Source organism: Stegastes partitus, unplaced genomic scaffold (assembly GCF_000690725.1).
Source record: "Stegastes partitus isolate 25-593 unplaced genomic scaffold, Stegastes_partitus-1.0.2 Scaffold2208, whole genome shotgun sequence".
Taxonomy (NCBI): Eukaryota; Metazoa; Chordata; class Actinopteri; family Pomacentridae; genus Stegastes; species Stegastes partitus.
The window spans coordinates 58,962-73,439 of NW_007579939.1; the positions used below are offsets into that span (position 1 = coordinate 58,962).

The following is a 14,478-nucleotide window of genomic DNA, read 5'->3' on the forward strand; positions in this document are numbered from 1 at the left end:
ACACTCCCACCTCCTCCTCCTCCTACCATCCCCGTCTCCACCCGCCCCCCCAGCCCCTCTCATCCTCTCATTATGGTTTTTTTTTCTTCACATTTTCCTGTTGTCTGGAAGAAAAACTTGTTCTTTAACTGCTGTGTTCTTTCCTCTTTTCTTTTTTTTTTCCATCACATCACACATCTGCTCCCACCTCCCCGCCTCACGCCGCCTTCCATCTTTTCCATTCTCGCTCCGACGTGACTCCTGAGCGTAAAATTTTGCGGAAATCTTTGTTTTGAGAAAGTGAGCATGGAGAGTGTAGGGTATAACGGAAAGGTTTTTATGTCAAGGTACAATGTAAGATCCGTTTAGGATAACATGTCGACTCCTTCACTTGGCTTCTTAAGGCTTCACATGAACAGTAAACCACAAACAGCACAGGTGATAGAAAGGTGTGACCGGACAAACTGTTCAGCACAGAACAAACCTTGAGCTCACCTTGAAGAGCTAAAATTAAAGGATTATCACATTTACAAAAGAAATTAACAGTTCAAGTACAAAGCTAAAACTAAAGTGCAAATAATTACGTGTTCCATCTAACAAAGCGTAGATGTTAGTATGTTTACATCGCTAACTACGGGGTCAGTGGACAAAAAAAAGAACATTTTTAACTGAAAATGAGCAATCAGGTTTAGTCACAAGGAAAGTACAACTCCAAATCAGCCTGAGAATAAATACAACTTTTTCTCCCTTGAAGTGAGTTTCTAAAGTTTCACATCCATTAAAATGTTCATTTTGTTTCTGGACTTGTAACAGCTGTTTGTAATGTTGGATGTTTGGTGTAAATATTTTTGCATGCATGTTGAAAACTGCAGGACCTTGAAGAAAATGCAGACATCAGTTGAATTGTGTTATCATAACTGCAAAATAAAGCGCCGTTCCTATACGCTTTAACAGGTTTCCTGTTAAAATGAATGTGTCAGCTCAGCCTGCAAGAACCGTATCAGTTCTCATCCACAGTCACTGCTAGCGTCAGGGAGCAATTTGTCTCTCAGTAGCCTTGTGTGGAATTTTCTCGTCTCAAATCAAGTCCAATTATAAAAAGTGAAATGTGGGAATAAAGAGAGTCTACTGCAAGACCCTGATCAGGTCCAACCCAATCCGTCCCCTCTGAGAGTCCACACTCAGGACCCGGACCTCCACCCGTTCCCCAGGTCCCAGAGCCAGGCTGCGTCGGCGCTGGCTGACAGGCAGCTTGTCCAGGGTGATGTTGCTCTTGTGGATGAGGCCCGAACGGCCAACACCGATATCTACGAAAGCCCCGAACAGAGCCGTGTTTTCCACCCGGCCCGTCAGCACCGCGCCCACCTGCAGATCGCTCATTGAGACAATGCCCCGTTTAAAGTCCGCCTGCCCAAAATCTGAGGATGGCAAAGAGAGAAGTCAACAGAGAGATTAGCAAAAAGGTGAAGTGGCTGGATGGAAGAGGGAGAGGGCAAAATCAGGTAGGGGGCAGTTGGTAGAAATGTTTGAGAGGATGGACGGGGAAGGGGGGTGCAGAGGAATCACAGGGCGGGGCAGAAACGACAAACAGATATTACATTTCAAACAGCAACTCAATACTTGTGTGTACATACTTCCACATTTCTCAGCGTTCTATTCAAACCCCACTTTCCACTTTGCCTGCTCATGAGATCTTTTTCCTCTCTGTAACATTAACACAAACAAGGAAGGCGTTCGCTCCAGGAAATAGTCTGGTCCAATTATCCTCCCCACAGCACTGATTTCATGCGGTAGCCTCGGCCCATCTGTTTACTCAGCTGAGCACTGGCTAGGAGGCCAAGCGTAGTGTACTGCAACCGAATAGGGCCAACCTGAGAATGAACCTTGAAGCTGCGTTCCTTAATTTTGAGAACAGTTAGCCAGCACTAACGCCGTATGCAGGCCTGAACTTTTTAACTCTCCACATGAAACTGTAGGAAACAGGAGAGTTTGATAAAAAAAAGGCACAGGAATGATTCTGTAAAAGGTTTTCTTCACTTTCTTTGTTTTGCCAAAACGAGGCTCATCGGCTATTTTATTCATCAGAAATGACCACGCCTAATATTACATGCATGCATGAGTACGGAGTTGCACACACAATAATCACAACTGGGTCAGAAATATTTACTTTCCTTGCAGTTGGCTCAAACTATCCTCTGATTTCAAGCTCTCAGTGTCGCAGCCTATAAACCAGTATTTACATCACATTAATCAGGATTTGAGCAACTTGTACTTCCATGTATCTGCATTACGCGACCTTGAACCTTGCATTTCACGCACCTGGGTTTTCAATGAGGGAAAAAAAGAAAAAGCCAAAGACAGAAATGTGTCATAATCTCTTGAGAAAACAAATTTGAGCCACAACAAAGCGAAATCTAAAAGTTTGTGACTGTGCACGGTTTTATTGGTATGTTTATATGTGCCTGAACTCCAGAGCTGGAGATTAAGGAGAAAAACAGAGTTCTTTGTGCATTTGTGAATGTGTGTGTGTGTGTGTGTGTGCCTGTAAAGACACTCTGTCCAACAACACAGTCTGCTGGACCCATCACACCCTGTCAGAAACATACTGCTTGTATTGTTGGGCTACAGGGAGGAAGCCACAGCACTGTCAGATCCTATCGAGTTACACTGCCAAGACATGCCTATTATAGCGAAGGCAAGGAAAGTCGGTGTGCGCCGTAACTAGCAAACCAGTCAAAGAGCTGGATAAATACGCGTTCGATGTTCTATCAGTCAGCGGGGACCTATAAAGGACATTATGAAGGAAAGACGAGAGACTAAGAAGTTACTGTGACTGATGGGTTGCAGCGTACGGAATTTTTCTAGGATTCAAAATAGTGACAGTTTTGTTGTTCGGTAGCAGGATTTTCGCACAAAAATACACGTGTAAATAACAGACGGAAGAAAATAGAGTTCAACTGTGGTTCGGTTCAGTTTATATTCCCTACCAGTCATGTAACTGAACGGTGTGCGGCGAACCCAAACGTATACAAACACTAATTCCTCTCAGGATCTTGAATGTGCCTTTTTTAAAAGAATTTGCAGAAATGTTGAGTTTATATACGCAACATTTGTTCCCCTTTGTAATTTTTTGCCAGTATTCTTTGATTTAACAAAGCGTTTTTCCAAATTAAAATTCCATCTTGACTCTACTTGCTTACACTGTGCTAAAAAGAAGAGCTGATATCAGTATAACAGTGTGAAAGTGAGTGGTGGGAGACTCACTCTGTCTTATGTCGAACCCGGGAGGCTGCGTGAGGCCGTCCATGATGAGTTTGAGGGTCTCAGGTGTGGTGTCCAGCGTCCGGGCCAGCTCCTCCACACAGCTTGTCTTAACCTTGCTCTCCACACAGTTTCGCAGACCTGCACTCCCAATTTGGTCCACATGCCCACCCACGAATGACAGAAATCTGGAGAGAAGAGATGTGTGAAGAAGAAGAAAAAAACGTATGTAAAATACAGAGTGTGAAAATTAAACTTTTAAAACTACAAAACGCTGACAGCTTTGAAGGATGGAGTACAGGTGAAAGAAAGAGGAAGGGAGGAAAAGTGATGACATACTGGGAAGAATGACGAGGAGAAGAAAAAAAAGAGGGAGAAGGAAACAGGGAGGGAAAGAAACATTATAAGCTCGAGCAGGTAAAGTGAGCGGGATCTGAGGTGTGAGAGCAGCGCACACAAAGTCATGAGCTGTCGAGGTGGAGCGCTCTGTTCTGAAAAACACACACATGTACAAATATACATATTTAATTTACCCCCTGGTAAATCAGGTAAACCCACAGCGGGCTGTAAACGCCCCGACACCTCGTCTCGTGAAACTGCCTCCACTGTGCCGAGGCCGGACCGCCTGTCTGTCAACCACACTTGTATCACTTTATTCGAGCACAATGTCCCACCATGTACAGTCATGTCTAGACAGTCAGTCAGGTCGCACCATTTCTAATTCACTGAGCCCGAGATATAAATCCAAACTAATTAGCTAGCCTGCGCTCTAAACAGGCTTAGTAACAAACCGGAGCCAAAGTAGCAAATAGAGGTTATGGAAAAACGTGAGATGTGTGTGTGTGTGTGCAGCGTGCATGCTGTATATATTATTTACAGTAGGCACTTGGCACAGCTGGTGATAGATGTGAATGCATTTGCGTCTACGCATGTGTTCATGTGTGGACCAGCTGGGTAACGTCCGTGATTGATGTCGCTCACTGGCAGCCTGACGCCAAACAGACTCCGCAGCTGTCCGCCCCGTGATGGACGCAACAGGTGGACGCGCAAACACACACGGACGCACACAAAGTTGATTCATACACAATGTTGCTCAGAAATGCTCGTTTGGCAGTAGCGGGGACAGTGCCGATGTAACTTGAAACGGCTTGTGTACAAACTATGTACGAGACAGCTGTGAGGTGAGAGGCCCCCGCCATCAAAGTCACCATCCACCGTCCAAAACGGGGAGACAAGCGGAATCAATCCCTCAACACCGGCGAGCGAGATTGGTGCAAAATAGTAGCTGAGTGTGTGCCAGAAATGGCTTAGTGGTGAGGAAACAACACCTTTGGACCAAAATGGATGTCTGTGTAACGCTGGGGTCTTCTCCCCTGTGTCTCCCAAAGCTTCTTAGCTTTCCAACCATATATCTCTTTACAGGAAAAGAAACAGTTGTGCCTTGATGGCTTAGCCGTCTAAGTCACATACCACATAGCCCGCCTGCTTGGAGTCCGGCCAGGTATAGGAGGTTGACAAATACGTTTTAAGACAGCAGAATCCATTTTGGACATCTTAGTTTGTTCATCTGAGAGTATAAGCTGCAGCCCAGGAAGGAATATTTGATTTCCAACTAAGATACAAGCAGCAGTGTTACATCCTGAGTCTCATTGCTCATATTTTAACCCTTTGGAGACGTTTACAGAGATACTAATCTGCCTTTTTTTTCTGCACGGAAGAATTTTTGGTGAGGTTTTAGGTGTCCCCCAAAGGAAAACCATTAATGCAAAAATGTTAAGAATTGTGAATAAAAAATATACATGGAGAGATTTTTTTTTTAACCAGTTTTGTTAACAAGGGTTTCATTTACTGAAGCGTAATGATCGTTATTGTTTATCTCATAGTCAGAAATAACAGGAAGTGCACAGATTTCTGTCAAATAAGGTAACATAGATTCATTGCCTTATTATACTGAGACCAATCATACTTATTATTGTGCATAGTCACCCCCTCTAAGGCACGTCCCGAGCCAGGAAAAAACAGTTATCTTACTGGGAATTCTGAAAAAAACAGCTTCTTGTGTTCATCTACACTAAAGGCAAAAGTTCAAACTGTTCTCTAATGGTGATCAAAATCATTCACAGGCTCAAGACAGAGCACACTATCAGTTTACAAATCAAATTAAGGAGCATCTCTTAAACTTGAGTGATAACAAATACTTAGGATTGGAGAGGAGAGATCTTATGAAGGATGTGGTGGGTTCTGCTTTCAGGTGTGTGTGTGTGTGTGTGTGTGTGTGTGTGTTTCTCCCATCTCATTTTTCAGCGGTGTATGTTAGTATTTAAGGGGTACCAGGACTCCTGAGGCCTCCCACCACTGTTGGGTTCATACTCCTGTAATTACTACCAACACCGTGTATGTGTGTGTGTGTGTGTGTGTGAAAACGGGGCTGGGTGGGCTACAATACAGATTTTATCCAGGTCCACAGCAAGAACCCACTCTGCCTCGTGTTATAGAAATATTGGGCCCTGACTGTTCCTTATCAGAGAGTGGAGCCCCTTTGATTCACACTAAATTAATGCTAATATGTCATGGGTGGGACTCACAACGATACGCTCCATTGATGTTTAGTTGTGAAATACTCTGTCTTCTCCAGCTGAATAACAACATCCTTTACAGAGAAGTTTCACAAACAAATTCCACCGTTATTGAAACAAAAGGTGGACAAATTGCGTCTGTGTTCTTTGCTTTTGTGTGTGTGTGCGTGTGTGTATATGGTTACAAAAAGGGGTTGATGTGTGGGCTGTGAGCAGTAATGGAGGATCCAGTTCCACTAATGTGATGAACATGATATTCCTTATACACCATAAAGAAACAACACACACACGCAGCATTCCTTCACAATCCTCCCCTCGAAGCCGTCTGTTGTCATCAGTTGGAGGTGAGGACGGGAGGAGATCAGCGAGGCGTCTCAGGGATGCCCTCGTATCTGATAAAGTTGAGATTTTGGATTTTGAGAGAGGTTAATGTGCCTCAAGAGGAAAGCATTTCAAAAAAGAGCTGCTCCTAGCATAACACAACGATTTAAAAACAATGAGCAGGAAGTCACACACCTGTGATGCGTTTTTTTATTTAAATTCGAACACTTTCCACAAACAAATTCATCAAGACAGCAGTTTTTTTTTCATCTGAATTAAGACGAACCACCACAGTTGAGGGTTTATGTGAGGAGGCAGCCAAATTGGCAAATCAACTACACGCTCATCAAGCATGATTATCTATTTTGCAGAGGCGTGGTGTACCCTCTGATTTAAAGTTCAAGCTTACGCCAGGCTGTCTAACTTTGAAGGAAGAGCAAGTACAAACATGCATAGCTTTTCCTTCACTTAGTCATTAGACTTCATTGACCATCTTCTGGAGCATTTAAAGAGGCGTAACATGCTGTGAAACCACAAGACAAATGTTGGGAGGCTTTAAAAAAATATATTTTTTCTCCAATTCTGCAAGAGTATGTAGAATTTAGACCATCAGAAAATGTATTTATATCAAGTGAGAAATTAATCCACACTGAATTGAGCAAATTCCCAGACCTGGATTATAAAGTAGTCATAACAAAGGATACAACGTTTGCCAACGCAGGATTAGGAAATCTGAACAGCGGGAAAAATAGAAAAGCAGACAACAATAAGGGGGCTGCTGAGAAATGAGGGGAAAAATTAATGATCGAGTGGGAGAGAGGAACAGACAAAGGGCAAGTAGGGGAGATGCACTGGAGGCTGGTGATTTTTCTGCCACATACATGCCAAAAAAAGTAGATGAAATTTGGTGTGTGATGCAAAGAATATCACTCCTTTTTGCTGCTTTAGATTAAATTCCATACCTCCATTCCTAGAATAGCAAACATTCAGGTAATTAACACAAATGTAGGTGTTGCATTAAATCATTTTAAAGTCTTTAAACTGTCAATTTTTACAGTCAAGAGTAATTTTGATTCGAGCGTAGCAGCATTTGGGCTCCTTGCTGAGATAACATCACGGAGGATAAAAGACACAGTTAAGAGAAAGAGAATAAAAAAGAATGAAACAGGAACATAAACATTGTAAGCTATATATGCTGGGTTGGATTTGGACGTGTGTGCACGCGCTGTGTAGGAAATAAAAGATATGCATGAGAAGAATTGAAAAGAATAGCTGGTGTATTAAAAAATAAGGAGTTGGTGGTGATTTGTGCTCCCTTATTTTAAACCTCTCACCCCTCAAACCCTTTATGATGAACAACTTTACAACCCAGTATTGAACACGCAGACACATAAATCCGCAAAGACACTCGGACACTTGGCTGAAGTAGGAACGACGAGAAAAAAAAAAAAAAAACACAGTTTCACACAAGCAACATCAATCTATCTGCATGTGTGTGCACACACACACACACACACACACGTACGTACGGAGGCCATTAAAGGCACATCAACATGAGGGGAGCAATGCTTAAACCCACTAGTGTCAGAACTTATGTAGACTAAACACAGTTGAGTGACTACAGCTGCAGCAGAGAGGACCCTCGCTCTCGCTCTCGCTCGCTCTCCTTCTGTCTGTCCGACTGTCTCTCTCTCTCCCACACACACAGGACATAGAAGTCTTGGGCAGATGTTCAATGTGCTTTTGATATCAGCATCAGCAGCGCTAACAATCATTTCTCACACAAGGACACACACGCACCGACGCGCACACACACAAAGCCAACGCCTCCTCTCTTGTATCCCATGTCTGCGTAAATCAAATCAGAGCCCTCCACCACTATAACCAACCCCATATGAGATGGTGTCAAAATCAACTCCATCTTAGCCTGAACATGCTTCGGCCAGTGGGGTAGGCTGCTGCACAAGTGTGTGTGTGTGTGTGTTTGTGTGCACTGTACCTGTGTGCCACGTGGTAGGACTCTGGATGTATGCAGGTCTGATCCAGAGGGTTAAATGAGGTAGGTACGCTGACACCGGTCTTTCCTTTGCCCTTCTTAGCAGCTGATTTCTCTGGTGCTGCTGCTGCTGCAGGCTCAAGTGAGGACTTGACACTGTTTTGGCAAGAAAGAAATGCATTTTATATGTGCAGGGTAGTCCAAGTCTTATGTACCGCATTCAGAACTGTGCATCACAAGCGTGATTCAGTAAATTAGTGGAATCTAGCCGTGCAGACGAGCTACGTTTTATTTCCACCCTAAAACAGTGGTGTTTTATTTTTAACAAGTATTTACTGATTTTCTACTTTTAACACTTTTAACATGTGAATACATCACTAAACAACAAATCAAACACTTGCAAATTAAGACAGAAGTTGACCTGAAGTTCAAATAATTAAGCGCTTTCCCTAAAAAGAAAAAAATAACACAGAAAAAAAAAATAAATAAAAATTTAAAATGTTGAAAGAAGCAACAGTCTCTCACAACAGGAAGTTAATACTTACTTCTACATTAACGTCACACATCTAATGCTTTCTCAATGTCACCAGTCTGATAAATATCAAAAACCAGCGGCCAGGAGAGAGGCAACTAACATTCTTCCAGAGCAGACCAATCGAGCTTCTGGCTAGTAGTCGGTACAGGTCAACCATTTTTCTTTTTCTTTTTTACCAATTGTAAAGATAAATGCCAATAATGTATAGTTTAGGACTGATCGATATTGCAGAAGAGGTGATTTGAGAGAAAAATCCTACCATAGAGTGAAAAATGTGTGAACCTCATTGCATTTCCACACAGAAAGCTTTGAAAAATATTACACTTGCAGCACTGCGGTGGAATAACAGGGTTAGATTTATGCAACTTTGTGGGGGTGGTGGATGTTCTCATGCACTAATAAACACTTTATCCACATATGTGCAATATTTTAACTAATGTCCAATATTTTCATTCCTACAAGTGCAATATACAGTGTACCTGACTGTTTACACAAATGTGTCAAGCATAGCTAATTTTGGTTTTTCTACTTTAATGTTTATATTTTTACTTTAGTTACACTTACATTGCTTGTATATTTACTTATATTTTGCCTCTGTTGTACATCACACTTATTATTTATTGGGCTTTAAAAAAAAAAAACGGGACCTAAGTACTAATTTCGTACCACAAACATGTAAATGTGAGCTGGCGTGACAATAAAGTTTCTTGAATCCCAGTCGAGTATTTCTGGTTTGTGTATGAGCATAATACGGTGGAGTCTAATTAGTTTTGTTTGCACCACTCACTCCATTAAAAGCTTCTGTTTAAAATAATGCAAATCCACCATCAATATTTTTCAACACCGTCTCTGTCTTTGTGCGGATTAACGAGGTTCTGGAGAGGCTTCTTTGCTCTGACCCATCTCTGCTTTACGTGATATCACCATATGACACCACATTTAAATGTTAAAGTGTCACTTTTAATGCTTTGAACAAACTTCAATGCAAGTAAATCAAAATGACCTGAATGGACAGACACCTAAACATCAGTCAGTTGTTTTTGGAATCTGTGGCAACCCTTACATGAGAAATAGCTACAAAAGCATCTTAGAAGAGTGTCTCTGTGGGTGTGGGTGTATAAAGCGTTCATACGTACCTCTGCAGGGTTTGAGGGTTGATTCTGATGAAGCCAGCACACTGCTGGTAGCTCTTGGGCCCCATGCCTTTGACCAGTTTGAGTTGCTCCCTGTTGATGAAGGGACCTTTCTGCTCTCTCCACTCTGCAATACTCCGAGCTCTGCCTGCATTCAGTCCCGCTACATGCCTAAGAGATAAAACAACAAATAAAAAACAAAAAAATGAGAAGATGCCTCACATCATCTGTTTACTGAAACAACTCCTGGAAGTTTGTTGACGTCTTTGTTTAATTCTAAGGTCTCTGTTTGGCATTCTAATTAAATAAAATAGTACAGATAAAAATAAAAGTGTTTAGTTTAAAAATGAGATAGAATCACTAATAACGCGCAGTTCTGTGGTATTTGCTTTGCACGCTGTCAAACAAACAGAGCACATTCAGCGACCGTGACCTGGCATTTAAAACAAGCACTGGAAACACAAGAGACACACACGGGCCAATATTTAGTGAGTATATTTGTCCAGTTTAGGCCGAGCAAAGAAGAGAGGTGATTTGAAACTCAATTAGGTCGACTCTGTTAATGCCCACAGTGACTCACTCGTGCTAAAACACACTGCTATGTCAACACTCCACATAATACCTCAGTCATCAACACGTCTGTGTGTGCCTAACGTGTGCGGGTGTGTGTAGCTTAACTTCTAGCAGGAGTGGAAAAAGCTCACTTGCAGAGCAGACAGGTAAACAGATGACCTGATGCCTGCTTCACAGCTGATGCCAGCTCATTTTATACGGTTTGTGTCCACCACAAAAAAAGTATGTGAGCGTATCTATATATGTGTGTGTACAGAATGGAGTGGCAGCAAACAAATGCACGTGTGCAGCGCTTTTAACCAATGATATGACATGTATATAAATGTTTCCTTGTCTGTGTGTATGTTTCTATGTGTGTAACTGTGTCTACCATGCCTAATCCTGTCTGTTGATTCCAGTCAGCCCAGTAAGTGGGGCCAGGGTGTGAAGCATAGTCTAAACAGAAAGCTGGCATGCTGTCTGTGTGTTTGTGTGTGTGTGTGTGTGTGTGTGTGCGTCGAGCACACGCCCGTGCATGAGTGTGAATGAAGCTTTGCCATGTTGTGACGGCTGAGGGAAAGTATGTCAGGGGTCTGAGCCTCATTTCATCTCTTTCTCAGAACCTGCATGTGTGTGTGTGCAGGACAGAGCGCTCGTCTGCACTCATGCATTTGTTTGCGAGGACACAGTATAAAGGACTGTGACAAAGTTTTCAGCTCTTTAGATGTTTTATGCGTCTTGCAGTTACATCAGGGAGGCATGTGATGGATCCCAGTTTCATTCTGAGGCCAGAAATGAAGCAAGAGTCATTAAAGACCCCTCCCATAAATATCAAGCGTTTTTTATCTTGTTAACATGTTCACATATTTTAGGTTTTTTAATTATTTTTTTTAAATATATAAGCTGGAAGTCATATCATCAGCAAAATAAGCCACCAGGGGCCTGTACTATGAAGCGACATCAACATAGGGTTAGGGGTAGTCAACCCGGATCTCTAAAAAATATCCTGCTTGACTAACCCTAACAACGGCACTCAGGATAACCGGTCCTACGACGGCGGTTATCAACTCAGTAAGTCAACCCAGGTTTGTCTGATCTGAGTATGAGCGTGTGCACATAAAACGTCTGGCTGCAGAACGGCTCACTTTACCGCCGAGGAGCAGTAAGTTCAGCGTAAGTTACCATGGCGATGTAAGAAGTGAACCACCGTCATAGGACTGAAAACCCAGGATTTAACCTGAAGTTACCTCGCTAACCCAAATCCTGCTTTGTCGTACAGGCCCCAGGTGCATTTCTAGTTTAAAAATATAATCTACTGCTGATAGTCTCTTTTAGACTTTTGGAGTTTCAAACACAGCAACCGATCCTGTAAACTTGCAGCAAGGAGCCTTCTGCATCATCCCTCTTCAAAATCAGTTTCCTAATCAAACATGTAGGCCCTAATTACTCAAATTTGACAAATTGCCACTGTGTAGTGTACAGTAGCTTTACAGTGTCTGAGCAGAGTTGTAGGTAAGATCGTAGGGGTTAAATCAATGACTGTAAGAACTACATTCAGCAAACAAGACGAAGAAGGGCACCAAAGAGTCCTGTTCTGTCATCAAGTAGTCAGTCCTGGATTACATAAAGAACACAGAAGAACTGTGGCGAATTCTTTAGGATGCTCGGACCATCTTATGTGGACCCTAAACAGCTGTGTGTGAGTGTACCAAGAAGAACCTGTTCTAAGGCAGAGGGTGGTCTCACCAATTAATGACCGGTTTCTCTGTTTGCTGGACTTAATTGATAAATACATTTCAGTGCCTGAATGTTTTTTTACACAGCGCCGTGTGTGTCTGTCTGCATCGTCTACCTCATCAGCATCTCGGAGCAGATGTTGACGTCCACCCCCACGAAGCTCACACACTCCTGCACCACTCCGTCCAGCGCTGCCTTCAGAGCTCCGGTCGACACGTCATGCTGGAAAAGCACATTTCACAAACCCACACGTATTTATGGATGCACGTACCATGCGAAGACACAGAAGAAATATCAGGATGAAAACAACATTAAATCACCGCTTCAGCCTGTTGCTCAGGAAAAACATCGGCCTACATTCTAAGATACACACACATTATTGAATTTCCCTTCTGGGATAAATAAAGTATTTTTCATTTCACACATACGCAACATGAGCAAGTCTTCTCTAGGATTTGTCTATTCTGTTAGGGACAGACTGACACCTAAAAAAAAAAGTTGTAGACAATTATTTTTCATGTATCCTAAAGCTAATACGCTACATTCTGCTGCCCCAGTGCTATAATGTTTAGTCACATATTCATAAATCTTGCCTACCCAGTATATTTTATTGCAGGTTTTTTTAATGGGCTTTACATAATCATGTCCTGTTTACATAATCCCCAGGCTGCACATTTCTATTCCATTTTTTGCTATACCACTATTGAGTCTTGTGTAGCCAATTTTCCAAACGGGATTAGTCAAAATTCATTCTTTAAAGATAAATATGTTATATAACAATAAAACACTGATACACTGAGAGAAGGCGGCGCTGACTGACAGCTAATACAGCCAGTAGGACTCAGAGAAAAAAACAAAGTCAGAGAGAAAGAGCTGATTGACAGACGGAGGGAGCGCAGGAGGGAAAAGAGAGCGCAGAATGTTTAGTTTGGCTTGTCAACAATCTCTCCCGCTAATACACTGTTCTTGTTAGTGTAGCTCTCTGTCAATAAAGAGCCTCCAAATGAACCCCTCACACTTCTCAAACACCAGCCAATCAACCAGTTTTAGAACATATTTTCCAAAAGGACTGGAGTCATTTTTACTAATAAGAAGCAGTGGAGGAGAGGCAACAAGGAAAGTGGAAAGGAAAGGAAAGGAAAGGAAAGGAAAGGAAAGGAAAGGAAAGGAAAGGAAAGGACGGGACTGAAAAGAAAAGGAAAGGAAAAGAAAGGAAAGGAAAGGACGGGACTGAAAAGGAAAGGAAAGGAAAGGAAAAGAAAGGACAGGAAAGGAAAGGAAAGGAAAGGAAAGACAGCACTGAGAAGGAAAGAAAAGAAAAGAAAAGAAAAGAAAAGAAAAGAAAAGAAAAGAAAAGAAAAGAAAAAGAAAAGAAAAGAAAAGAAAAGAAAAGAAAAGGAAAGGAAAGGAAAGGAGAGGAGAGGAGAATAAAACATCTCCATTGATAAACTTGGTGAAAACAAAACACCCAAATGAGATTAACGAAATTCTATGAGGTCTAGCGGCCAAAGAGAAGCCAGAGGCTGTGGTGGGAGGACAGGGCCAAAAACCAAAGAGTTCAGCTGGAGACTGATGCCTCAGCATCTGCTGGAGGATTAGCTGACACTCTAAACTAGACTACTGTTGGGCTGTGATTGTGTGTGTGTGTCATGTGTATGAACGTGACCGAGACTAGCATGGGTCGTCCTGTAACATGATCGAGCTCTGAACAAACACTGACTTGTAAACAGATAACGACAACGCCAGCTAGCAAACACACCCTCGTCTGTCAGCAGTAACAGGACGGCAGGACAGATGAGGACAGAGAGGGAGGCTGAGGATGAGTGACGGAGAGCTTTTTTTTTTGGTTTTGGTGGGCCACTGGTTTGGACAAATTGCTCAGGACTGACTGACGATCCTTTTTTATGAAATACATGTATAATATGAACAGTTGTTATTTTCTTACTGCAATCTAAAAGACAAGGAAAAAGCACGTCATCCTTAATTTCACACAAAACGTAGAGGCCTGCTCCTTCAAGTTCTTCAACACTGTCCTACTAAATCACACCACTGCTGCCTTCATTAAGCTGATTAGTTCCCACTTCAAACATGACAAACATCTCTAACGCTTCCCAGCCCTTCCTTCAATCACACCTCACCCGATTAATTACAATAACTGCAAAAATAATTACTCCGATTATTATCACCGATATCAATTCATGAGAAAATTCTGAGAATTTGCTTCAATAAAGAGAAATTTAGATAGGAAACAAAATCCTAGAGAACTGGAAGAGCAAAGAATATATCATATAATATCTGTCAACAGCAATCAGAACGATGGGATGGCGTGGAATGAAGATATTCTATGGATTTTCCCACATTGTCACATTGCCAAGATGGGAAGCTGAG

General features: G+C 42.2%; 1 protein-coding gene across 1 annotated transcript; it reads right to left on the bottom strand.

Moving 5' to 3' along the window:
* Positions 1-295: 295 nt before the first annotated feature.
* On the bottom strand, positions 296-12,354 carry LOC103374316 (S1 RNA-binding domain-containing protein 1-like). The gene is made up of 5 exons (XM_008304387.1): positions 12,206-12,354; positions 9,805-9,972; positions 8,137-8,289; positions 3,244-3,428; positions 296-1,397 (listed from the first exon to the last, which is right to left on the bottom strand). Exons 1-5 carry the CDS (start codon positions 12,214-12,216, stop codon positions 1,105-1,107), a joined length of 810 nt encoding a protein of 269 aa, XP_008302609.1. The 5' UTR covers positions 12,217-12,354; the 3' UTR covers positions 296-1,104.
* Between the last annotated feature and the right edge of the window lie 2,124 nt (positions 12,355-14,478).